Raw genomic sequence first — 26,311 nt, 5'->3', positions numbered from 1 at the left:
GCGGATCCCCACGGTTCGGGGATAGTAACACTTACTCCGCCTAATTTTAATGTTCGGGCTAAAATTTCCCCCACCTCTAGTCCCGCATCTAGAAATTTCGTTTTTCCTCAGCCCCGTCGGTTCGGATCCCTACGGTTTTCGGTTTTGTCTCGCCCCATTGCCACCTCTAAAGATAACAAATGAAAATATATATGCTATTAGCCACACAAATGAAGAAGGAAGTGTACATATATGATGAATATATAAACAAGAGTTTCTCAATTTTAGGGGTGGCAACGGTCCGGGACGGAGATGGGTATGCATTTATAACTCCATCTTCAAATATTTACGAGATGATTTCAAAGAATCCCTATTAAATGATTCAAAGATTTTTTCTGGTTACTCTTTAATTTGTAACCATCAATTATTGGTTACAGATAATATAACCAACAACAAGCTGGTTATATTGTCCATATACATTTTTTTTATATAAAAAATAATGGTTAGAAATTAAAATTAATAATTTTATATGGGGATCCCTACGAGAATTTACACGATAACAGGGCGGGGATCCCCACATGGTGGATATAGCAATCCGCATCTCCATTTAGGTTTCGGGGAAAAAAATATTTTCCATCCCCATCCCCATTTCCAATTTTTACGGTTATTCTCCATTCCGTCGGTTCAGATACCCATAATTTTTGGATAATCCCCTCCCCATTGCCACATCTACTCAATTTGTACAAATTAATTAATAAGTATCAAAATATGGGCTTTGCTTAATAATTAGGTAGGTTTTTAGGAAGGGTTAAATATCATAATTAAGTATAAAATTACAATTAAGTCATATCATCAAACTTAATTCTTAATATGTCACTACATATTATGATTTTACACCATAGTTTAAAAATTCTAGACTCCAATTCATAAATCATAAACCCTAGAAAATATATTCTAGACTTCTATTTTATAAATTCTAAGATATAATCTAAAATTATGATTTGATATAGTTATAAATAGTTTTTAAAGGATGAATTTGTGTAATTTTCCCTTTTACGAAATCATTGGGCTTATATGGGCTCTAACATTTATATGAGCTTTATCTTTATGTACAATTTACTTAGGTTTTTTACATGAGCATCACAATAATAATATTTTGGGCTTTAATTAAATTGATAATTTTTATTTATATTATATTATATTAGCTCATTTTTATTTTTAGAAATGTCTAAAACAAAAGGTAACCACTTTTTTTAATCCTTTTAAAAATAATTAGTTATTGATAACTTCCCGAATGACAAAATTCAAAATAAAATTTAACATAACCATAATTGTTTTTTATAGAATGTGCTTTTCTGTGTAATTTGCTTATAATATAAGTAAAATTTAAAATTATATTTTTTATATTTATAAATAATTTTTGTTTGGTTTCGGTTAAACCATTTTTTTTTACGAAATAATCGAACCGATAACTAAATACCAAATAAAAACAAAATTGAAAACCGAATCACTTAAACAAAATCACGGAACTATTTACTACTAATTGAGCTGATTCGCTCCTCTTTATTTACTTTACTAGCTTTGATCCATTTCATGGACTCTCTTTACTAGCAGGGAACGAGCTACCCAAATTATCGCTATCACACAGAGGTCACGACCAAACCATAATTTTAAAATAACCAAACCAAATAAAGATTTCAGTCTGGTTATTGGTTCGATTTTTGGTTTTTGGACTTTTTGCTCAGTCCTATTTACTCATAACATATATATGGTAAAGACTATAGTTGCTTTGTTTTATTAGATATTAATCTATTTTTTTTTTACAAAATACTAATTTTTTTTAATCTAGTTAAAAAAATATTTTATATATATGGCAGACTAGATTGAGTTGGGTTTTTTAAAATAAATTTCAAATTCCATCTATTTTATTTTATGTACATGTTTTGATGAGTACACACTAAACATAATGTATATATATGTTTAAAATATGCTACCTATAAATTAATTATATATATTTTTTTTGTTTGAAGAATTATATATATTTTTTAAGTGTCTAAAATGTTTAATGTATTACTAATATAATTATAAATAACTAATAATTTTTTTTATAAAATTGATTCAATTTATCGATAAATTTATTTGATAGATCCGATCTGATAATTAAATAAAAATCAAACTAATATTTTTAAAATTTTAAGGGTAAAGTTCAAATAAAACCCCTGTGGTTTCACTAATTTTCAGATAAAGGACTGTGGTTTACTTTTTGTCAAAACGAGGACTGAGGTTTTCAAATTTAGCAAAATAAGGACTTTTTCGATTGATACTATTAAAATCACCATTGACGACTTCAAAAATGACATATTTTAAAAACTACTAATATTTTAAACAACTTTAATTCTTCAACTTTTTTATTTCGAGATTATTTAGATGATATTTGGTAAAGAGAGAGAAAGTTAATGTTTAGAGAGAGAAAGTTCCAAAAAAGATGATTTTCTAAAATCGAAAATGTAGTGTCATAGAAAATATGGCACTGAACAACTTTAATTCTTGAAAATTTTCATTTTCGGGTCGTTAAAGATAGTTTTAATAGCATTATTAAAAGTGTGAAACCTCAGTCCTCGTTTTGATAAAAAGTAAACCACAGTCCTTTATCTGAAAATTAGTGAAACCACAAGGGTTTTATTTGAACTTTACCCAAATTTTAATAACATAAAATCAAAATTAATCATATTTGAAAATGTTAAAATTAAATTTATGTATAAAATTTGCACTTTCCAAAAATATTTAGTCTGATTTTTTTTTCAAAATAAAAGGACAAATCTTACCATAAATTAAAGGGTTAAGGTGTAAAAATGCCCCTAACGTTTTGAGTTAGGAGCAATTTTACCTCTAACGTCTAAAATGGTGCAATTTTACCCCTAACGTTTTTAGCCAAGACCAATTTTACCCATAACGTTGATAATTTGGGTCTATTTCAGAAAGGCAAAAAGCATATTTAAGCCCTTGAACTTTACCTGTTTTAAGGATCAAGCCCCTGATCAATTATTTTTCCACATTGAACCCCTGATCATTGATTTTGTTATGGATTTGGCCCTTATTTAACTTTTTTTGTCCAGTTTGGACTGGATACATCGTTAGGGCGATTCGGCTTGTTGACATGGACAAATAAAAAAAAGAATTCATTGACTAGGAGAGATAAAAATAAAAAATTAAAATGAAATTATAGTAATTAATTTTCAGTATATTTCTTCCAAACTCGATTTTCTTCTCTCTCATTTTGTGATTTTCAACATTAAAATCGCCAAATAGATTTTCTCATCTCCTACACTCGACAAAAAAGTGAAATAAGGGCCGAAACCATAACAAAATCAATGTTCAGGGGCTCAATGTGGAAAAATAATTGATCAGGGGCTTGATCCTTAAAACAGGTAAAGTTCAAGGGCTTAAATATGCTTTTTGCCTTTCAGAAATAATTCATCAAACTGTATGCTCAGTCATGAATCTTGTCATCTACACTTCACATGTGTGTTATTTTAACACTAACAAATCACAAATATATGTTGGGATGTGAAAAAAATAAAAAAAAATATAATGTCTTTAGTATAAATTAGACAAAAAAATTCAAAAAATTCACCGAATTTATAAATATTAATCTTCAATTCTATTATTAAATTACAAAAAAACATGAAATCATTTTTTTAGAACGAATTGATATAAAATTGGTGCAAAATAAGAAACAAAAATATCCGTGTTTTATAATAGTGTCTGAAATTGATCAAAATTATCAACATTATGGGTAAAATTACCCTTGGCTACAAATGTTAGGAGTAAAATTTTACCATTTTAAACGTTAGGAGTAAAATTGCTTCTGACCCAAAATGGTAGGGGTATTTTTGCACCTTAACCCTAAATTAAATAAAAAATACTCTTTCCCCAAATTACTCTTTCAAAAAATTCTCATTCAAAGGTCAGAAGAACCTACGCATTAAAATCTAGCAATTCCTTTCCAAAACTAGCCGTTGGCGAATGCTATTTCCACTCCTCAATTCCTTTCAAAATCCCTCCGATTCTATTAATTCAAAATCTATTTGATTTGATTCCATTTCAAAGAAAGAGAAACTCTCGCTATCATGGCTGCACCTCAAAGCAAGAGCATTTCTTCTTCATCGCCGTCACCGAGCAAGCCAACTACTCCAAGATATTCAGAGATCAGTAACCAGGTGAGGAGAAGTTTCACCGGCAATCCTTTTGCCAAAAAGCAGCCTTCGATTGTTCCAAACCCAAGATCTGGGTTTAACCCTAACACTCCTGCTAATAGGCCTTCAGGTTTTTTCTCCTTCCTCTTTTTCTTTCTTTCTTTCTTCCTTCGCTGTTCTGTTTTTCTTTTAAATTATCGATTGTTTAATTGTTTGATCGATGAGAAACTTGGAGAAAGTCACAAAAAGTGTTATGAATTGAATTTAGATTTCGGTTCTTTATCAGTCTCAATTTGATTTACTAACCCTATCGCCACTTACAGTAGTTAATATCATTAGGATTTATATTGTGCATAACAACTAGAACTTTTCTGTGTATTGTGTATATATACTGGTGTACAATCACGTTAATGTTCAAGCAATAATACAAGAGTTTATTGTTTTAAATACTTTCTTACTCGTTGTTCTTCTCTTAACTAGCAGATTATCCGCTGAGAAAGTCTATTGACAGTGAGAACAAGGAAAACAGTAAAGATGTCAATGTTAAATCACCACCCCCTTCCTCTTTGAAGGGCACAAAGCACTTCATGTCTCCAACAATTTCTGCAGCCTCGAAAATCAATGCAGCTCCAAGGAAGAAACTCCTGATGGAGAGGAATGAGTCAGTTCGCACCTCTGTTAATAGTAATGAAGATTCAGACTTCAAGCCGGAAAAAGGTTTGATCAAGAAGGAGGTCTCATTTAATCCAACAGTCACTTATTTGGAGGATAAGGAAGAGGAAATCATGACCAGTTATCAAGATCTTGACTCTGTGTCGAGTCCTGCTTTGGCACCCCTTGATGCTGATCCTTTAATGCTTCCTTATGATCCAAAGACGAATTACTTGGCACCAAGGCCTAAGTTTCGTCTTTACAAGCCTAACCCCCGACTTGAGCTGTATCTCAAGCAAAGAGATGGAAAGCAGCTTGAGGAGAGTTTTGAGTCTGAGAGTTCTTCTGATTCCGAATTTAGTGAACAAGAAAGTGATGAAAGTTATTTGGATTCACAGAAAGACTCTGAAGTTGCTGCTTCGGGTGATGTGGTGCCAGAAGAAGAGGAAGAGGAGGAAGAATCTGAACCAAATTCGATCGCCACATTTGAGGGGGCTATTGAAGGAAGAAAGGTGTCTAAACGACATCTCCTAACGAGACCAAAGTTCACTGCTTTGTTATTTGTTCTGGCTCTAGCCGGATTATGGGCCTCAGTTAGTAACTCACCAATCATGGACCCTTCTGTGCTTAATAATCTAAACTTCCCTAATCTGTATGTACCACCTGAGATTTCTCAGTTTACCAGAGAGAACTTAGAAGGCCTAGCTCAGAAGTTCAGGCAATGGTTATATGAATCATTGTCTTATATTCATAATCTGGTAAGCAGTTTCACAGAATGGCACAAACCTGGTCGCTTGCAGTTTCCTAACATGACCATCTTGCTTGAGGAATGCTCGATTGATAACTACCTGATGGGGGAGCACAGTACTTTTGTAGCAGAATTCATGCATAAAGAAAAAGGAGAAGTGGATGCTACACCAATTGAAGCCCATGAGAAAGATGAAGGTGGTCCAGAAATTGAAGATGAAGAGAGAGTTGAATTTGATGAGCTTATTGAAGAAGATGTAGAAGGAGGATATAAGACTGCAGCTGATGAAAGCAGTGAGGAAGTTTCAGATGACAAGGGTCAAGGATCTGAGTACCAAGAAGCAATAGTGGTACCTTATAGCTTTGTTGAAGCGTCAGGGATTATTATTGTTCCTGAATCAGATGAAGAAAGTATGACCACGACGACGACTGATGAGGCGAATGCTCATAGTATTTTAGCAGCAGAATTGACCCTATCTAGAGTTGAAATTGAAGCGTTATTTGGGCTGCCAAGCAACGCAGATGTTGCAGAGGAGTGGGTTGCAATCCTCAATGCTGAGCCAGACGTCGCCCATCCTTTAGCTGAATTTGTTTTTAGTCCAGTTGAAACTGAGTCCACAGTGCCTGATTTTGAAACAGAAAGCTCAGATTCAGATGCTCCAACAATTGAGACACAGAGAACGGGATCAGTGGACATGACAGTTGATAGGATTAAGAACCTATTTTTAGGACAGGCCGTGTTGGGGACTATCTCCTTGACTGTTTCAACTCTACTTGCTGTTATTGCTTTCATTTTTATGAAGAATCGAATATCCATGGCACCACCAAATGCAGCATTTGCAGTAGATCAAGTGCTAAGTGCTAAGAAAGCTGATCACAGTCCCTTGTCAATGAGGACAGGAAACACATTTCAGCAGACGGATGTTCATACGCTTGAAGAGTCGTGTTGCCCATCAGAAATGAGCAGTTCCCGCTACAGCTCATCTTATAGCAAGGAAGAACAGAGGGGTTCGAGTGAAGCTCAGAGCCAAGGGAGAAGGTCTAGAAGCAATACAAGGAGAGAATCCATGGCTTCATCAGATTGTTCAATGGGATCATCTTCTTATGGAAGTTTCACAACATACCAAAAAGTCCAAATCAAACATGTATGTGTGCATTTTTTTTTTTTATTCTGCTATACTTTAAACCATGTACAGAAACTAAGTTTAATGATTAATTGTTTGTGGTTATGTAGGGAAATGCAGAGGAAGAGTTTCTTACTCCGGTTAGGCGGTCTACCAGAATCAGAAAGCAAGTCACTTCTCCTTGACGTGAATGTTCTATATCCATATGAAAGTTTTCTCATCTGAGTGATGATACTATTTCTACCTCATTGTGTGCGGTGATTGTTTAGTTCGGGTTTTTAGTTGATGTTTATCTGTTAATCCTGCCTTTTGAAGTAAAGTGACTTACACTGAAACTGTTCAGCCTGAACTAAACAATCACTGCACACAATGAGGTGGAAATAGTATCATCACTCAGATGAGAAAACCTCCATATTGATATCGAACATTCATGTCAAGGAGAAGTGACTTGCTTTCTGATTCTGGTAGCATTATGTTATCAATTACACATCATAATTGAAGCAATTGGATTTTATTAAAAAGTAAGTCAAATTTGTATTTAAAAAGTTAAGCAGACCACTGCATCTATTAAATGCTCACAGAAATTCATCCATGGCCTTAAATTTCAGTGCAGCTTCTTCTCACTTTGTAATCCCAAAGCATAAACATCTGTTCAAGCTTCAACCATGTTCTAGAGCTCAATCAGAAGGTGCTGCTGAAACTGGACCAACTGACCAAGATAAACAAATTCCTTCTCCAATTTCTGGTATGTTCTAATTGTACATCTAAACATGTAATGTTTTGCCGAAACATTTCTATAATTATACTTGGATCTATCACACATACACTACTTTCTTACAGTTTAACATCCTCAACTTGTCATTTTAGAACTCTGATGTCCTTATTTAGAACTCTGATGTCCTTATTTGTTCATATGACCAACTCTAGATGAAATCTACTTTACCAAATTTGAAGTGTAACAAATCTAAAAGTCCAAATTGATAAGTTCACGATGTCAAACAACAAAAATTATAAATTTAAATGTGTGAGATATAAGCTATGTTGTACGGAAACTCCTGAAAACGAGTATGGCACCTTTCAGGATGCATTTCTGTAAATATAAAAAATAAAAAACACATTTTTGGTTCTTAGGATTGATGATAATTTCTAACTATTCCTAAGAGTACACGTGCCCATTTTCTTATTGTACTTTTTAATATTTATCTATATATTCTTATATTTTTAATATTTATATATTTCTCTATGCCTAAGTTTTTATAAATAACATTTTTGGGTGTGCGCGTTCATTTTTGTATATATTCGTATTCTAATTTGAGTGGTCAATAACCAATTTTTAAGTTTAATGTACAATCCTAAGGTAATTAAGTATGCAATTACGGAAGATTATATTGTTACATTATTTACATTCTTTCTTTACAATTGAGATTAACGAAAACTAGGACTTATGACAAACTCTACAGGTTGATATTCCCTACAGGTTGATATTCCCTCTTGTTTCGTGGCATTGGTGCTAGAGAAGTGTGAACTTCCATATGCAAATCATGGACATGTAATTCTGGCAGATCCATCACCCATCTTGTGTTATCCTATTAGTAGCACGGAGGTCCGCTGCTTAGTTGATACACCTGGCCAACCATTTCTAATGGTGATTTAGCTCAATATCTGAAAAGCAAGGTAGCACAGCAGGTATATGTTCTGAATTTGCTTGATATCTTCTCTATAACTAAAATCAAAGAAGTCCATTTGACATATGGTTTTACATTGCTTTCAGCTTCCCGCTGAGCTATACAATGCTTTCATAGCCGCGATTGAGAAAGGAAACATAAGAACAATGCCAAATAGAAGTATGCCAGCATCTCCTCATCCGACTCCAGGTGCATTGCTATTAGGGGATGCATTCAACATGAGACATCCATTAACTGGAGGAGGAATGACTGTTGCCCTTTCCGATATAGTTCTATTGAGAGACCTTCTTAAACCCTTACGCAGCCTGAATGATACGTCTACCCTTTGCACATACCTTCAGTCCTTTTATTCTCTTCGAAAGGTGACTTAACTTTATATATACGTATGTTTTGGCACTACAAGTAAGTGTGAATAACTCAGAGTTCTTTAATTTGTTGTATTTGTGCAGCCAATGGCATCTACCATAAATACATTAGCAGGTGCTCTTTACAAGCTCTTCTCTGCATCGTCTGAGAAACGATTATTTGAGACTTGGTGGTGCATTTTCAGATGGACCTATTTCTCTGCTCCCAGGACTAAATCCTTGCCCTTTGAATCTAGTGATGCATTTCTTTGCTGTAGCAATTTATGGAGTTGGGCGTTTGATACTTCCATTTCCTTCACCTAAAAGCTTTCTGACTGGAGCAAAATTGATTTGGGTATGCATCTTTCTTCATCACACCAATAACTTCAATTTTTCTTTATCACTTTCGGTTTCCATTTTTCAAGTTAGTTTGTCTATTAAGGCATATGTATTTGTGGGAGTGTCAAAATTCATCATAATCGTGTTATGTTATCTCTATATACTCCACATGATTATATATGATAAAGAAAATAGAACAAGAAGGATAATCGTGTCAAACAGGTTGTATCTTTAAATTGTGTTGTGTCATAAATTGATAGTCGTATGTATTTGTAATTGTTGTTTTCCCAGGGCGCATCGAGAATCATATTCCCAATAATGAAGGAAGGAGGAGTTGCACACATTCTCTTCCCCATATCCACGCCAAGATTTCAGAGAACTTGTTATTAGAAGTTTAAAACAGATCTAGCAATTTTTTCAATTTTCGATTAGTATATAGGCCTATTATTGGGAATTCATTCTTTTGTAAAGAACAGTCATTTTTATGTAATTATTCAATTTTGCAAATGAGAAAAGCCATTGTTTAGTGTTTTGCCATTAGGACTTTAATTTACGTGTTGAAATGATAATTGAAACTCTGACCGGAGAGAAAATAAGGAAGAGAACAAAGATTAAATGCAAGTTAAGTTGTTTGGTGTTGGATGCATATGGAGTAGGGGTGGCAATTTGGTTTATTATGCAAAATCGTGATATAAGTGAAAAAAAAAAAATGGTAACGGTTGTCTTTGTAATTGCTGTATGGTATCAGAAATTGTTATTCCCTACTATAGAGTCTAATGAATTATACAATTATTTGAGTGTTGTATACCGTAATTCAGAATCAATTGGTCTTTGACCAATGAGATTAAAAAAATTTGTAATCGTGTTAATCGGTTTGTCTTTATAATTCGTGTTATCGTATCAGAAGTTATTATCCATACTATTGAGTCCAGTGCAGTATACAATCATTTTAGTGTTACGTTCGGATTATTCAAGTGTTATACGTTAATAATTATACTCTGGAATAGTTCCGTAGATAATAGTTGAATGAATATAATGGAATACACATTTTTATTATGTGAAAGATCTGTTTTCAGAAACTTTTATGTTTTTTTATGAAGACTTTAATGGCATAAGATTCAAATTTCATATCAACGTTTCTTTGGAAAGTACAACTAAAATTTTACTATCAATATTTTTAACATCAAACAATTTTGACTAATCTGACTAACATTGAACTTGGTAAAATGAAATGGTTGAATAATTGAAAAATGAGATTATTCAGGAATACAAATTGAATGCTAAGATTACGCACATTTTGTACCGGAGAAACCAATGTATGAACAAGGATTAATTTTACTTCCCCACCTAGCTACTCTAGGTTGGGGGGTAGGTCCTGGTGGGGAAGTTCTCGACACCTTTCCATACTTTGTATCTGGTGTACTTCACTTAATTTCCTCTGTTTCCACCGCCTGTCCAGGGTTGAGCCCTGGGATTTGACGGCGGACTTAAAAAGCCTTTTGAAACTAAATAATGACAATCAACTGTTAACTCAGATTATATGGGTTTGATTGGGCTTAATATTTATTTTGGTCTTGCCCAATCAAAATAACACCATTTTAGTTAGGTTGAAAAAGGAAAAAGCTTATATACCACTTCATCTGAAGATGAAGACATAATGCTCGAATCAAATAATGACAATGTCAAACTTTAATGCAAACAGCAAGAACAAACAGTAGGTAAAACAAACGGACCCTTAATTTGTCAATATCAAACCTTCAATTATATCATTACGACATTAAAAATAAAATTACTCTTATAACAGGAGTATTTTCCAACAAATTATAAACAAGTTATTATATAAAATAAACAAAGAATGAGAGAATTAATGGTAGGTCCAATATACAAAAGAAAAATTAAAACTAAACTTAAATAAAATTAAAGCTCTAATATATCTATGACCCACCAAGCAAAATCTAAGTATATTTTTTTTAATTACAAAATTTTATGATTTTGTTGATTGATTATACCTTCGAATTAATTCTATCTCACTTATTAATTCATTAAAAAAATAAAAAAGAGATCCTTTGCTTTGCTTAAACTACTTGTTGATTCTTCATGTATCTGGCGGAGAGAACCTTGCCATCATATCTTCAGAAGTACACAAAATGACAACCATCGTAACCTGTATTTTTTCATAAAAATAAAATTATAAATATATTGGCCTTGTTTGGTAAAGAGCGTTTTGGGATAAAAAGAGCGGTTTTGACCAACTTTAAAGGTTTGACCACTGAAACCGCTGATTGGAGTGTTTGGTGGAAAGAGGTTTGGGAGAGAGATTTTTAGGATAAAAACTCTAATTTAGAAAAAGCTCTTAAAAGGAGCTTTTCCAATTAGCGTTTTGCAATATTAAAATTAATGGACTTCTTTAACCCTAATAGATAGACTCCCTCTTCTCCTGCACCAAAATTAATGCCCTTATTCGTCTTTTTGCACAAACCGCTATTATCAATCAGCTATTTTTTACCAAACAGGTCTACACAAACAGCTAGTCAAATCAGCTAATGTAATAAGCTATCAGCTAACAGCTATTCCCAAACTGGGCCATTATCTACCAAAATTACAATTTAAAACGTAATTGTTTTTAATTACGAGACCCAATTTGGCTTAATTAGCTTAATTTTGTTTTTGTTTTTTTTTTTTTTTTGCATTTTTTTTTACCTCTAACACCCTAAAATTTCGTCGTTTTGGTGTGTTCAATATTAAAAATTTAAAAGTGTTAAGCCTATATTTAATGTTTTATAAATTCAACACTAATTTTTTTAAAAAAATTATACAATTTTTTTTTAAAATCATGAATTTCTTATAATTTCCTTAGGATAAAATTTAATTCAATTTTTTTTAATACTAAAAGTTAAAAATTTGATTTAGAACAAAAAAAAATAGTTCAAAAAGATTAAGAAAATGTAGAACCAATACTATTCAAGGTGGAGCCAGCAGTCCAGCCCCCTGAAACCTGGGCTGACTCCACCCTTTTAAGTATTCGAATAAATTATATATATACCAAATGAGAAACAAGATGATAAAAATTTGTTGTGATAAAAATATAAGAGGAGAATTTATAAAAAATATATATATATATATATATAGGCATAATTAAGACAAAACATAAACCAAATTATGCATTTTGTTGTGGTTGTAAATAAGCTTTTCAAATACAATTTTTAAATATAATCCATTTGACACGAATTATTGACATTTTTATCCTTCAATAACATGTGAAATTCAATTTAACTAATAAAAGTGTCAAAGTTTTTTTTTCAAATATAATTTTTTTTTTCTTCCAATATATTTAATTAGGAGTAATAAATAAAATAAAATAAAATTCTTTCATAAAAAAAGAGTAAGAAATAAAATAAAAAGCTAGATAAATGTGGTATATGAAAACTTACTTGGATCCACAGTAACAAGCATGGCAGTTCCTCCAAAAGAGCAAGTTCCACCAGCCACTTTTGTCCTCTGCCAGTAGCTATTAAAAGCAAAGGAAGCATGTGCAAACAATGTATTGGGCTCAAAACATGACCCACTGGGCTGAATTGAGTCACAATCCGCCCCCGATCCACACGCATAGTTCATCGCCTCTTGAATAATCGGGTCCGGCACCGACGGCTTCGCCACGCACCACAATGCTTGCGGTGCGGCTGTGCTCGGAGGCGGTGGAACCGTCGGGGGAGGAAACACTATTGGCGGTAGGAAAATTGTTGGGCTCGGAATATACCCTGTCGGTGACGGGACAAAAATCGGTGGGCTTGGGATGTAGCTTGGTGGGCTTGGCTCGTTATATGGTGGGCTTGGGATGTAACTTGGTGGGCTTGGAATATAAGTGATTGGGCTAGGAGGAATTGCTTCGGGCGGGCTTGGAATGATTACGGGTGGGCTTGGAAAGAGAATGGGTGGGTTTGGGACTATTTCAGGCGGGTTTGGGTAGGGGATGATCTCGGGCGGAGTCATGACTTCACCAGACGGGGGTTGAGGCGGGCTTGATACTCCGCCGGATGAGGCGGGAGGTGGGGTTGGAAACGGAAAAGGCGGTGAGTCGGAGAAGGGTGAAGGAGATTGAGGGGTATTTGGGGGATAATCACAAAGTGGAGGGGCATTTTGATAAGGTGGGAAAGAAAATGGTGAATTAACGTAAGGGTCACTATTTGATGGATTCATAGTTTCTCTTTGAAGAAGTAATGAAGCTAAATCAAAATGCTTTGTCACTTTTAATTTCTTTATTTCTTGGATTATTGTACTTGTTTTCTTTGGGCTCCTAAATGATTTTCTGGCTTCTGCAAAATAAAATAAAATAAAGTAAATTTTTGGTATTAATTTAATATTTTTATTAAATTAAAATTAGCCCAAACTTGCGTGCTTCTAATAATTTCTCCCAAACATACATTGTATATTAGAGTATAAGAAAATTGATGCGTCAAAAGCTACCACGAATCATATGATAACATATGTCAAATTTATTCAATTTATTCTTTAAAATTGGCTAGTATGATCAATTTTATCCTTTTTACTTACAATTGAGACCAAATCAGTCCAAAATGACTCGTGTCAATATAAGAAAATAACATACATCAATCAAATATTGTGTTTTTTAGATTGATTTGAGTATAAATACTAAAGAGGAAATTATATCAAAAATCAGATTTTAATTTTTATTTACATTTATCAAAATCGTTTTTAAATATTATATGATTTTAAATCTTAAAATATTATAATATCATAACTTTACTTTTGTTTTTTTTTCAAATTTTCAGTTAGTAAATTATAGGGGAATAACGTTTTAAAAAACCCATCAGATTTAACATTTAAATAAATTTATTTAAAGGTATGAGAGACTTGTAAATAATTTATCAATTCTCGCTATTGTGTAATTTACCCAATACTAAATTGGTACTTAAAATTTTATTATAGATTAAATTGATCTTATTATCCAACTATAAAAACGAGGGTAAGTTTGACATTGCTTTGACTAAAAGTACACGCTGTGAGAAATAGTGATGTGAGGTGACGTGAAAAAAGCTAATAAATATTTGATAAGTACATGATAAAAAAATTATAAATCAAGGAAAAAAATATGATGTTATATTAAAAGTTAGGGCCAGTTTTGTTAAAATAATATATCCGTTTTTCTGGATAAGTTGTGAAAACTACTTTTCCAAAAATTACAAATTGTAGTTTTTCTTGAAAGCAGCGTTCCAAACTTTCCAATTAAAAAAAAAAACAGTTTTGCATTTACCAAACGCTGGAAAAAAATATAAAATACTTAATTGTTTAAATACATGAAATTCCTTAAGGTTTCTAAATTGCTACTTCCACCTTATCTATATCATTTGCCTAATTAATGCTTTGATCATTAATAGTTCATATCTTAATTATTTTCCATTAAATACAAGCAATAATGTTGAATATTCAATGGCCCAAAAAAAAAAAGCAAAAGGGAAGATTCCATTAATAGCACAGTATGATCATGACTCCGTATATAATGAAATAAATATTTAATAAGAGTTTTGATTGCATACTTAAACCCTAAGCAACATAAATTGGCCACACTATCATTAATCTTTTTGATTAATTACTTAATCACTCACATTTCCCCTTCCAACTCCCAATTACCCCTAAACAGTCGTTTCTCAATTCTAATCAAACACTTTAAAATTAAAAAAAACTGTAGACAGGAAAACCAAACGGGCACTTAATTACGTACCTGAGTAAGCGGAAATGCTAATTACGAGTACGAGGAGGAGGAAAAATCTGGTGGGATGCATAGTTTTGGGCAAGAAAAAGAAAAATTAAGGAAGAAAATTTGAATGAAAGTGTAATGTAAGGATACCTAAAAAAACACAAACAAAGATGAGAGTAAAGAGGGGGAAATTAGATATATATATAGAGAGGGGAAAATGACAGGAAAGGACAAGGTGGAGATGGAATGTGTAGTTGAAAGGGGAAGGGTGTGAATGGAAAAGTGGGTAGGTTGATTGGGTATAAAGATTGATGCTTTATGAGTTCTCACTTTGCTACACACTGCCACTTTACTTACAAATGTGATCTTGAAGAAATTCTGGAAAAAGGACTAAAAGGTACATATAATTGGTTTTTTATTTATTTATTTTGATAGTTTTTTTATTTTTTAGTCATATATTATAGTCCAAATATTCGTTAACTCTTTAAATTTAATTTAAATTCAATTATCCGAATTTGTTTATAATAACATATCACCTTCTAAACTGGCTTATATCAATATATTATGTCTTCTCGAATTTGTTTATTCTGCAACGTGAATTTATAGAGTTATTATATCATTTGTTCAGGAACTAATATTATAAATTCAGAGATCAATCAAATTTATGATCTCTTAATATACTAAGGTGACGTTTGATAAAACTTAAAATTAAGTGCTGAAAAAATAAGTACGGAATATTATAAATGTTGAACATATTAAATGATATAATTGTTTGATAAATACTAAAAATAAATACTGGATTTAAAAATATTAGTTATTAATGTTCAACATAAAATTTTAAGTTAAATCTTTTAACTTACGAGAATAAGTGATTTTGTAACTTAACTGAAATATTTAAGTCGTGTTATCAAACAATCTTAAACCAAATAAACACTTAATGTATTAATTTTAGTGCTGAAACGAGTTATCAAACAGGGCCTAAGTCTTGTTAAAATACAGATCTTCCATAAAAAAAACCATTAAGCTAGGGTGTGAACTCTATAGATGTAGATTAAAAGTCTGTTTGGTTTATTTATCTATATTTGCTGATTGTTGTTAGTTGTTACTGATAGATAGTAAATATTAGCTATTTTTTTCTATTAAAAACACTTGTTTTGAAATTTTACTAATTTTTTTTTTATCTTATGTTTAGAATTAAAAGATAAGAAGTAGTTCTGAAAAATGGAAACAAACCGGCACCAAATTTGTGAGAAAACATCTCAAATTGGATTGTTACTAAGGGTCGGTTTGGTTTACATGATGTTTGATGTTTACTCTTACAGTTTGATATTTGTCATGTTTTTTCAAATAAACAGAGATTACTTACTGTTGGGAAAAACTATTTTTCAAATGTAAAAGGCAAACAATGATTCATTAACCAAACATCTAAAACTCTTATTTTTAATATAAAAAAAAGTAAATATGAAGAAAATGTAAAGGCTATGGTTACTTTGTTTTTGACAAAGTAAGTCTTACTTTGTGTGTTTTCACCATTGGATTAATTTTATGCTCCATCATCCAATGGTGAAAACATAACAAGTAATGGTACTTTGTCAAAAACAAAGTAACCATAGAAGACATCGAAAAGGTAAAGGCTATAAACAAACACTCCTATATACATTAATATAAAAAAAATTAGATTTTGATAAAAATTATCTCAATAATATTTGTGTTTTAAATCCAAAAAGAAAATGATTTTTTTTTCATCCATTAAGAAATATATTTCTGCAAATGATAAGTATACCGGTTTGGTTCATAAAAACTATAATATAATTGAATTAAAATACAAATTTAGGTAATTATGATATATTAATATAATAATATGCATGGTGAAAATAGATGGCATATATGCCTTGCCTTGAAATTGGGAAAAATCCAAGTGTTAGTATATGTTTGAGGTCCTTTTGAATTGCTTGCTTTCCACTCAAACAAGACTCTCTCTGTCTTACATGGACACACATATCCATGACAAATCTTTTCTTAACTAGTTAACTATGTCTTAGAAGAAGGGTTTTGCTATTCATCGCCCCTATTTTCCTTACCGTCGCCTCCTGTTTGACATTTTTGCCCTTTTCATTTTTCATTCAAAAAATGAAATTCTCTCAACCCCGAAGAACAAAACGAAGAAAAATCATGCCTCCAAAACAATGAAAAATACTTGAACATCTAAGTTTCGTATTAACCAATAATCTGAAATTTAACGAATTGAACTTGAAACGAACTTTTTTTTTCCGTTGAATTTACTCTAAACGGGTAGCCTATACGGTCCGGTCCATGGACCGACCGTATGAACTACCAGTTTTCCCTAGGCAAAATCGGGTAGCATACCCATTTTTACCTAGGCAAAACAGGTAGGCTACCCGATTTTGCTACCCGTTTTGCCTAGGTAAAAAGGGGTAGGCTACCCGATTTTACCTAGGCAAAACTGGTAGGCTACCCGTTTTCCTTTAGAAAAACGGATTTATTTTTTTTTTAATTATAATAAATATTAAAAATTAATTAATTATTTATTGATTTGATAGAAAAAACGTATAGATAAATTATTGATTGGAAATAAAAAATACGGTATTAAAGTGTCCAATTAATTTTTATTTGGTAAATTATATTTATTTACCTTTTAGAACGTAAATTTAATTATACGTAAATTATGTATTGACTGGATAGAAAAAACGTATATATAAATTATTGATTGGAAATAAAAAAATACGTAATAACGCGTGCAATTAATTTTTATTTGTTAATTTATATTTATTTATCTTTTAGAACGTAAATTCAATTATTGATAAATTATGTATTGATTGGATAGAAAAACGTATAGATAAATTGGAAATAAAAAATACGTATTGAGGCGTCCAATTAATTTTTAATATTTATTATAATTAAAAAAAATCCGTTTTTCTAAAGGAAAACGGGCAGCCTACCAGTTTTGCCTAGGCAAAATCGGGTAGCATACCCCTTTTTACCTAGGCAAAAAGGGGTATGCTATCCGATTTTGCCTAGGCAAAACTGGTAGTTCATACGGTCGGTCCATGGATCGGACCGTATGGGCTACCTGTTTAGAGTAAATTCAACGAAAAAAAAAGTTCGTTTCAAGTTCAATTCGTTATATTTCAGATTATTGGTTAATACGAAACTTAGATGTTCAAGTATTTTTCATTGTTTTGGAGGCATGATTTTTCTTCGTTTTGTTCTTCGGGGTTGAGAGAATTTCATTTTTTTGAATGAAAAATGAAAAGGGCAAAAATGTCAAACAGGAGGCGACGGTAAGAAAAATAGGGGCGAAGAATAGCAATCCACAGAAGAATCCTTCAAAATGTTGGATTTCAACCCCCATTAAACTACTGTTAAAGTACCATGCACTTAAATGTCTATCAAAATTTTGGGATAAATTACATAGTTTGAAGTCTTTTATAAAAAAGTTACTGAATTCTCATTTTCTATCACGTGACTGGTTCAATCAGTTGAATTAAGTAAATAATAAATATAGAGGATCAAGAAGTCCTCGAATCTTAGGAGACGTTCGTGGCTGAACTCGAAGAAGGAGCAACTACTCAGTACAAGAGACACAAAAATGCTTATCTTGTAACGACCTGGTCCGGAATGGGTGGCACTGAGGTAGAAGGTTTGAGCAAGGAGCGACCCTAAGGGAAGATGGATGCATGAATGAACTGAATCCCACATCGAAAATAGAGAAATAATGACTGGGGCTTATTAGTAAGATGAGAATCCAATACATTCAGAAGCGATTTAAAACCGTGAGGCCCAATGTGTTGGATTTAGGCCAAAACAGACGATATCTATATGATATCGGTCCAGATGTTAGATATCTGGCATGAAAAAAAAATTCCATTGTCCACCTCGTCAGTAAGAATAATAAAAAACAACAATCTTTTCTAAGTATGTGCTCTTTGGAAAAAAAAATTAAACAATATAAAATTTCAGAGAAATTTGTATATATAGAACTCGAACGAACACGATTATTCATGAATAAAGACAAATGTTTAGCAACAAAGGTAACTGTTGCTGAAGTAGAAGTAAGCCATCCCAAGGACCTCTATTTCGGTGAACCATTCGCGTCGCCCACGTCATATGGGTGCACCTCTAATACGATGGTGCTTCGACTACACCCCGTGCGCATGAGAGAGTATTATCTCTAGTAATTGGTTAAATGCTTGTAAAAACTCTTTACTTATAAACTAGTGGAAATTCTCATTTCTTATATACGTGGGATGAGGAATCTTAATTTTTTTTTATCCTATTCAAAACCATTTCAAGTGGTTTATTTTGAGTATAAATTTCTCATTAATTATTTGTCTGTTTTGAGCTTACGATATACCGTTAAAAAGATCGCATGACATAGAATATGTTGACATATTTCAAGTTATTCAAAACTCTATTTATCTATTATATATTTAAACCTAAAGTTGACAAAAACTAACAAATCAAAATTGTTATTTTAACAATATTTGAGTTTGGTTAATCAAAATTAGATATAGACTTGTCAGAATTCCACTATAGGATTCATTAATTTCTCTTTCTAGAATTTTAATAAGTCTAGTTTTTGGTTCAAGGCTCATCAGACACCCTTTAGATGAATTCTCTCCCAATTAAAACTTTCTGTATATGCTTGGACTTCAACTCAAGATCTAGCTAAAATGACTTGAAACCCTTAACCACTCAATTTAACTTTAATTGGTCTAATAAATCTATATTTAACAGTGACTGATCAAATTCATTCGGTGAATATTATCGATTTATTACATATCTATAATAGATCGATAAATTATGTATTTGTTGTCACTTTAATTTGGAGGTAGTTTAATGCAAAGAATTGTTGTGAATTTGTTACCAAAAAACAAATAAAATGATAAATTCCACATTTGCTTGATTTCCAATTTCTATTATGTAAAAATTGGCTCCCTACTAATAAGTTTAGTATCCTGTTTTTTAGGAGTTTCAGTTTAATAAGGTTTACTTAGTCTGAGTTGTCCTATTCTTAAGGGAACTGCAGATTGAGTTATTTTGTTGTTAGCTATTTACGTGGCTTGCTATTTCTTCTCTTTTCTGTTCTGTAAAGGCTATTTATAGCCATCAGTTGAAGCTCAATAAAATACAGAGAATTACAGTCCATATTTATTTGTTTATCTCTGACTTGATTTTACATTTGGTATCAGAGCAAACATCTGATTGTGTGAGAGTGAAACACCTGTGAGAGCAGAGTGAAACACGAGAGGTTGTCAATGGAAGGAGAGGGACATAGCATGTTAACAATTCCCAAATTTGATGGGGATTATGAGCACTGGTCCATGCTTATGGAAAATTTGTTACGTTCAAAGGAGTGGTGGAATCTGGTGGAGACAGGCTACACCGGACCAGGGAGAGGCGAGATTCTGAATGGGCCTCAGAGAGCTGAACTAGCAGATCTGAAGCTTAAAGATTTAAATGTAAAGAATTACCTTTTCCAAGCCATTGACAAGACAACCTTGAAGACTATCACTGAGAAAGCCACATCCAAACAGCTGTGGGATTCTATGAAGACGAGATTCCAAGGAGATGCGAGGGTACGCAATGCACAGCTGCAGGCTCTTCGAAGAGAATTTGAGATCCCTGAGATGAAAAATGGTGAGTCCATCTCTGATTATTTCTCTAGAGTGGTGACGGTATGCAATAACATGAGTAATCTAGGAGAAATTATGGAGGATGCCAGGATTGTGGAGAAGATATTGCGTACATTACCTGAAAGTTGGAACTTTGTTGTATGTTCTATTGAAGAGTCAAAAGGTATCAGTAGTCTTTCGCTGAATCAGTTGTGGAGTTCTCTTTTGGTTCATGAACAGAAATTTCAGAAGAAGTTTTCTGGTGAAAAACACGTTCTGAAGGTTGAAAGTGGAAGGGGGTAGAGGTGCAGGAAGAAGCTTCAGAGGCAGAGGTCGAGGAAGAGGAAGATCACCTCTAAACAAAGCTACATTAGAATGTTATCGTTGTCATCAACTTGGTCACTTTGCATATGAATATCCCACTTTGGAGAAACGAGTCAATTATGCGGAGCTAGATGGGGAGGAATGAGATGTTGCTGATGGCCTATGTTGGTGAAATTGGTGAGCCAAAAGAAGATATTTGGTTCTTGGATTCAGGTTGCAGCAACCATATGTGCAGCAATAAGACTATGTTTTCTGAATTGAATGAAAACTTTAGAACTTCAGTTAAACTTGGAAACAACACACAGGTGCAGGTGTTTGGAAAAGGGAGTATCAGAATGGAGGTAGATAGTCTTACTTGTATTGTCAAAGATGTATATTTTATACCAGAGCTTAGAAATAATCTTCTGAGTTTAGGGCAACTTCAAGAGAAAGGTCTCAACATTCTTATAGGGTCCGGAAGGTGCAGAATATATCATCCTACGAAGGGTCTGATCATTCAAACCGAGATAACTGCAAATCGAATGTTCATCTTAGTAACTAAAAGGCTACCATTCTCGGATCAAACAAGGGAAGAAATCTGCTTCAACACTGAAATACAAGATTTATCTCAACTCTCGCATTGTCGACTTGGTCACATTAGCAACACAACTCTTCAAGCCTTGCAGCGGAACAATCTGGTACATGGCCTTCCTTAATTGACAATTTCAAAAGAAGTATGCGTTGATTGCTTGAAAGGTAAACAACATCATGAACCTATTCCAAAGAAAAGCCTGTGGAGAGCAACTCAAAGGTTAGAACTCATTCATGCTGACTTATGTGGTCTAATATCTCATATGTCAAATAATGGCAAGAAATACGTGTTGTGCTTAATTGATGATTATAGTCGGAAAGCTTGGTCTTATTTTCTTATTGATAAAGATTTTTGTTGAGAAAGAAACTGGTCTAGTTATCAAAGGACTTCGAACAGATCGAGGGGGAGAATTTACTTCCAACGAATTTAACAACTTCTGCAGAGAAAATGGAATCAAAAGGCAGCTGACAATGGCATACACCCCATAACAAAACGGTGTTGCCGAGAGGAAGAATCACACACTGATGAATTTAGTGAGAAGCATGCTTTCTGAAAAAGGGGTTCCAAAGACGTTTTGGCCTGAAGCAGTTAAATGGGCAGTTTATGTGCTCAATCGATGTCCTACAATTTCTTTAAAAAACACAACACCAGAAGAGGCTTGGAGTGGAATGAAGCCATCTGTAGGACATATCAAAGTTTTTGGGTGTGTGTGCCACAGACATGTACCGAATGCTTTGAGAATAAAGTTGGAAGATAAAAGTAAGAGTGGAGTGTTCTTGGGAATCAGTGGTCAATCAAAAGGTTATAGGATTTATGATCCTATAACCAAGAAAATAACAACCAGCAGAGACGTTGTCTTTGAAGAAAAGAAAAAGTGGGACTGGGATAAAAAGAATGAGCCAGAGATAGCTGCTGTTTTAGAATGGGAAGGAAGTGAAGAAGAGGAATTTCAAAGTGAAAGTGATTATGAGGATGCAAAAGCTGAAAATGGTCAAGAAGAAGAAGAAGTAGAAGCAATTGCAGAAAACAATAATGAAGGATCAACAGTTGTGGTAGCATGAACAAGAAGGGCACCAAGCTGGTTGAATGACTATGAAAGTGGTGAAGGATTGTCAGAAGAAGAAGAAGAGATCATAAATTTTTCTAACCATGTTTTTCTTGTGAATACAGATCCTGTAAGCTTTGAGGAAGCTGTAAAACATGATGAATGGAAGCAAGCTATGGAAACTGAAATGAAGTCCGTTGAGAAAAATGGAACTTGGGAACTCACTAATCTTCCAGCAGGAGCAAAGAAAATAGGAGTCGAATGGGTTTATAAGACCAAGCTGAATGAACGCGGTGAAATTGAAAAGTTCAAGGCCCGACTTGTTGCAAAAGGATATTGTTGGTCTCGTGTAATTAGTTCTAGGGGGGGTTAGGAACTAATATACCTTTTTCGTTAATTATTTATGCTGACTTGTATGTTTTAGATGAATTGGTCAACTCAGCTTTTGGTCAGCTTGGGCGAGCTTAGTGCCAAACAGCTTTAGTCAGATGTTGACTAAGGCTATCAAGCTTGTGAATTAGGAATTGACGCTTTAAGGGGTCAACTTCTAACTCAGCACCTTAATTTACTCAGGGCCAGTTTAGGCAATTTATATGCTGAGTAAATATGTCAAACAACACATGCAATGTATATATATATTTTGAGAGAGAGTTTAGAGATTACTGAGTATCACTTATCCTGGTTCGGCCTCTCTGCCTACGTCCAGTCCCCAGAGTCCTCCGGGCTTTTTGAATCCAATACTGAGCTCTTTAACAGTAGAGCACAAACCGATTACAAGGCAGTTGAATATGTAAGAGTATCTTCCTCTATTCGTCTACTCAACTCCTACTAAGTGCTACAACCCAGCACCTAGATTTCTCTACCACTGAATGTTTACAACCAAACACTCAGCACAACGCTCTCAATGTTACAATTGATAATCACTTGTTCCTTTTCAAATAAAGAACACTTTAGAAGATTACAGGTAATCACTCTAGCATTTACACAAAGAATGGAAGATGGGTGTAAGATCTCTTTTTGTATCTAAGTGCTTTCTTTTCTATCTTTTCTCTCTTGTACTTTTGTTTTTTTTTTCAATCGGCAATTGATCCAAGGATTTTGATTGTCCTTATATAGGGGAAAATCTGTGTTGGATCATTTTGAAATGATTTAGCCGTTGATGTTAAAATGGCTCTTTTAGGGGACAGCTTCTGGTCAGCTTCAGACTGTTCCAGCCATTCCCTTCCTCTGTTTTCCTTCAGACGTCAGGCTTGTCTTCTTGCGTCAGACTCGTCTTTTTGTGCCAGTTGTCTTTTACCAATAATCCATTGACCCATACATCTCGGAATGTGTCTTTTGTGTAATTTCAAGGTTTCAATTATTGGTGCAGAGGGTTGGCAATCTTTGTCTTGTAGCGAACGACTCTTTCATGCTATCTTGAGGAATCACTCAGCTTCTACTGCGTAAGTCTTTATCTTCGGCAATTTCCAAGCTGAGTATATTTTTAGTCAGCTCAGCTTCGTAAGACAATTGTTATTGCGGCTTCTTATGCTGAGCTTTATTTCGCTTCTCTTTGTTGGGCTTTTATGTCTTAGTCTTTTGATGCTAAGTTTGATTCCACTCAGCTTGATACTATGCTGACCTTCATTCTACTTAGCTTGTTTTGTTCCTCTCATGCTGACTTCGTCCTGTCTTGCTTTTTATATTTATCTTTATTTATATTTATACTCAACATTGAACAAACGGATTAGTACAATTAAAATAAAGCACTTAAATTTAATTGTCTCTTAATCATGGATGATTTTGTCAAATCAAAATCTTGTGGAAAGGTGTTTCAACAAACTCCCCCATTTTGATGTTGGCAAAATGCATAATTATGGAACTCAGTTTTGAAATTCCCCATGATTGATTTATTTTTCATATTTCTGAAATTGCTCCCCCGTAAGGGTTGCATCTGTTAATTTACCTCTAAACCTTCCAAGATTTATTTGAGACAAACTAAGAATGTGTGTACTGACTAGATTCAGTTCTAATTTATTTTGAGTCTAGGTCCGCTTTCAGAAATGCTTGAATACTCAGTTTGATTTATTCATTATTATGTATACTGAGTATTTGTTTGTTCAATTTGCTTATGTTAATGTGCATTGATAAACATGGTATTTGGACAGAATGAAAGACAAAGTTCATTGGATAGATAATGAGACATACAAAATGTTTGTGCCTACAGAATAGAAAATCTTAAGTTTCACTAGTCTCTCTTCTTTAGATTCACTTGTGCTTCATGCACAGCCTTACCCTTTCCTTTCTCTTTGCTCCCTGATGTGCCTGCCCTTTGTTGAGTTCCATCTTGAGTTTTCTCCCCCGTTTTGCCAGCATCGGGGGTATAGATAAAGGTGTTATTTCTCGCAGCAGAGGATAGAACATTTGAGTAGCACTGTAATCACTTCGTTCTTTCACTCAAGCCATCAATCACCGGAACACAATCATCTCGAACGTGTTGAGGAACTGGTATTGACCCAGTGATCAGGCTGATAATGCACTCATGGGACTTACTAAGCCAAGTAAGAGAGCTGGTAACCTGAGCAAAGGATTGGTGATACATCTTTAGTAGGGGAGAGTCATAGAAGATGCGTTGAGCATTGTCGATGCGCATGGCCTGCAGAATACCTTGTGAAAGTTTCGACAGATTATCATTGGTCAGTCATCTCGAACAGCTCATACAATCGCATGTGTTGGTTCACTTTGGATTCCTTGACCTTGCTGGTGCCTTCATATGTCACTTCCAGCTTTTTCCAGATCTCCTGTGCTGACTCACAACCTGAAATCTTATTGTATTCTGCAGCATCTAGAGCACAGTGAAGCATATTGATAGCCGAAGCATTATTTTGTAATTTTCTGAGGTCATCCTCTGTCCACTCAGCTTCACTTTTAACAATTTTCTCATTGTTAACAGTTATGTATGGCACATGTGGACCTTGAACAATTGCAAGCCATGCACTCATGTTTGTGGCTTGTATAAAGTTCTTCATCCTATTCTTCCAGAATGTATAATTTGACCTAAAGAATAGGGGAGGTCTAGTGATTGATAATCCCTCAGGGAGTATCTGTGTTGTTTGGTTTCCTGGAAGGAAACGAGTGCTATTCTCACCCATTTTTCGGGATCAGCTCAAGATTGTTAGATCTTTGAGTAGTGAGCTTAGGCTCTGATACCACTTGTTGGTCCCTAGTAATTAGTTCCAAAGGAGGGATAGGAACTAATGTAACTTTTTCGCTTTTAATTATGCTGACTTAATGTTATTTTAAGAGTTTGTTAACTCAGTATGTTGGTCAGCACGGCCGATTGATTAGTCAGACAGTTTTAGTACTAGGCTGACTAAGACTGCTTGACTTGAGAGTTGGGAATTGACGCTTGGGAGGTCAGCTTCCAACTCAGCACTCAGATTTACTTAGTTTCAGTTTTAACAATTTATAAGCTGAGTAAATATCACAAGCAACACATGCACACACACACACACACACACACACACACACACACATATATATATATATATATATATATATATATATATATATATTGAGAGAAGGAGTTTAGAGGTTACTCATCATGACTTATCCTGGTTCGGCCTCTCTGCCTACGTCCAGTCCCTAGTTCCTCCTGGGATTTTCAATCCAATACTGAGCTCTTTCAAGGTAGAGCACAAACCCTTTACAAGGCAGTGAGTATGCAAGAGTATGTCCTCTATTCGTCTACTCAGCTCCTACTAAGTACTACAACCCAGCACTTAGATTTTTCTACCACTGAAAGCTTACAACCAAGCACTCAGCATACACTCTCAATATAACAATTGATAAAACACTTGTTCTCTTTTCAGTAAAGAACACTTTAGAAGATTACACAGAATCACTCTAGCATTTACACAGAGAATGGAAGATTTGGTGTAAGATCTTTGTATTTGAGTGCTTTGAAGATTTCTC

General features: G+C 33.7%; 2 protein-coding genes across 5 annotated transcripts; one reads left to right on the top strand and one right to left on the bottom strand.

The window, feature by feature from the left end:
- Positions 1-3,933: 3,933 nt before the first annotated feature.
- Positions 3,934-8,605, top strand: LOC136206967 (uncharacterized). Of its 4 annotated transcripts, none has more exons than XM_065998176.1 (6): positions 3,934-4,305; positions 4,659-6,718; positions 6,808-7,218; positions 7,306-7,442; positions 8,158-8,383; positions 8,469-8,605. In XM_065998176.1, exons 1-3 carry the CDS (start codon positions 4,110-4,112, stop codon positions 6,880-6,882), a joined length of 2,331 nt encoding a protein of 776 aa, XP_065854248.1. In that variant the 5' UTR covers positions 3,934-4,109; the 3' UTR covers positions 6,883-7,218; positions 7,306-7,442; positions 8,158-8,383; positions 8,469-8,605. The 4 variants fall into 4 exon arrangements, with proteins under 4 accessions (XP_065854248.1, XP_065854246.1, XP_065854247.1 ...); XM_065998174.1 differs by having other exon boundaries at positions 4,656-6,718; positions 7,311-7,442; XM_065998175.1 differs by having other exon boundaries at positions 4,656-6,718; positions 8,175-8,383.
- A 2,224-nt stretch (positions 8,606-10,829) lies between these two features.
- Positions 10,830-14,941, bottom strand: LOC136206762 (extensin). Its single transcript, XM_065997925.1, has 3 exons — positions 14,806-14,941; positions 12,497-13,378; positions 10,830-11,229 (listed from the first exon to the last, which is right to left on the bottom strand). Exons 1-3 carry the CDS (start codon positions 14,864-14,866, stop codon positions 11,198-11,200), a joined length of 975 nt encoding a protein of 324 aa, XP_065853997.1. The 5' UTR covers positions 14,867-14,941; the 3' UTR covers positions 10,830-11,197.
- Between the last annotated feature and the right edge of the window lie 11,370 nt (positions 14,942-26,311).

Source organism: Euphorbia lathyris, chromosome 9, assembly GCF_963576675.1.
Source record: "Euphorbia lathyris chromosome 9, ddEupLath1.1, whole genome shotgun sequence".
In the NCBI taxonomy this organism is placed as follows: Eukaryota; Viridiplantae; Streptophyta; class Magnoliopsida; order Malpighiales; family Euphorbiaceae; genus Euphorbia; species Euphorbia lathyris.
Note: the sequence above shows the minus strand (reverse complement) of the source record. Positions and strands in the feature narration are given on the sequence as shown.

What these genes read in the sequence shown, in the direction of transcription:
- LOC136206967 (XM_065998174.1), top strand. Translation starts at nt 4,110, where the DNA reads ATGGCTGCACCTCAAAGCAAGAGCATTTCTTCTTCATCGCCGTCACCG. An exon ending in TCCTGCTAATAGGCCTTCAG is followed by an intron (nt 4,306 to 4,655) that starts GTTTTTTCTCCT and finishes TCTCTTAACTAG; the next exon opens with CAGATTATCCGCTGAGAAAG. An exon ending in AAAAAGTCCAAATCAAACAT is followed by an intron (nt 6,719 to 6,807) that starts GTATGTGTGCAT and finishes GTGGTTATGTAG; the next exon opens with GGAAATGCAGAGGAAGAGTT.
- LOC136206762 (XM_065997925.1), bottom strand. Translation starts at nt 14,866, where the DNA reads ATGCATCCCACCAGATTTTTCCTCCTCCTCGTACTCGTAATTAGCATT. An exon ending in TAGCATTTCCGCTTACTCAG is followed by an intron (nt 13,379 to 14,805) that starts GTACGTAATTAA and finishes TTTATTTTGCAG; the next exon opens with AAGCCAGAAAATCATTTAGG. An exon ending in GCTTGTTACTGTGGATCCAA is followed by an intron (nt 11,230 to 12,496) that starts GTAAGTTTTCAT and finishes GAAAAAATACAG; the next exon opens with GTTACGATGGTTGTCATTTT.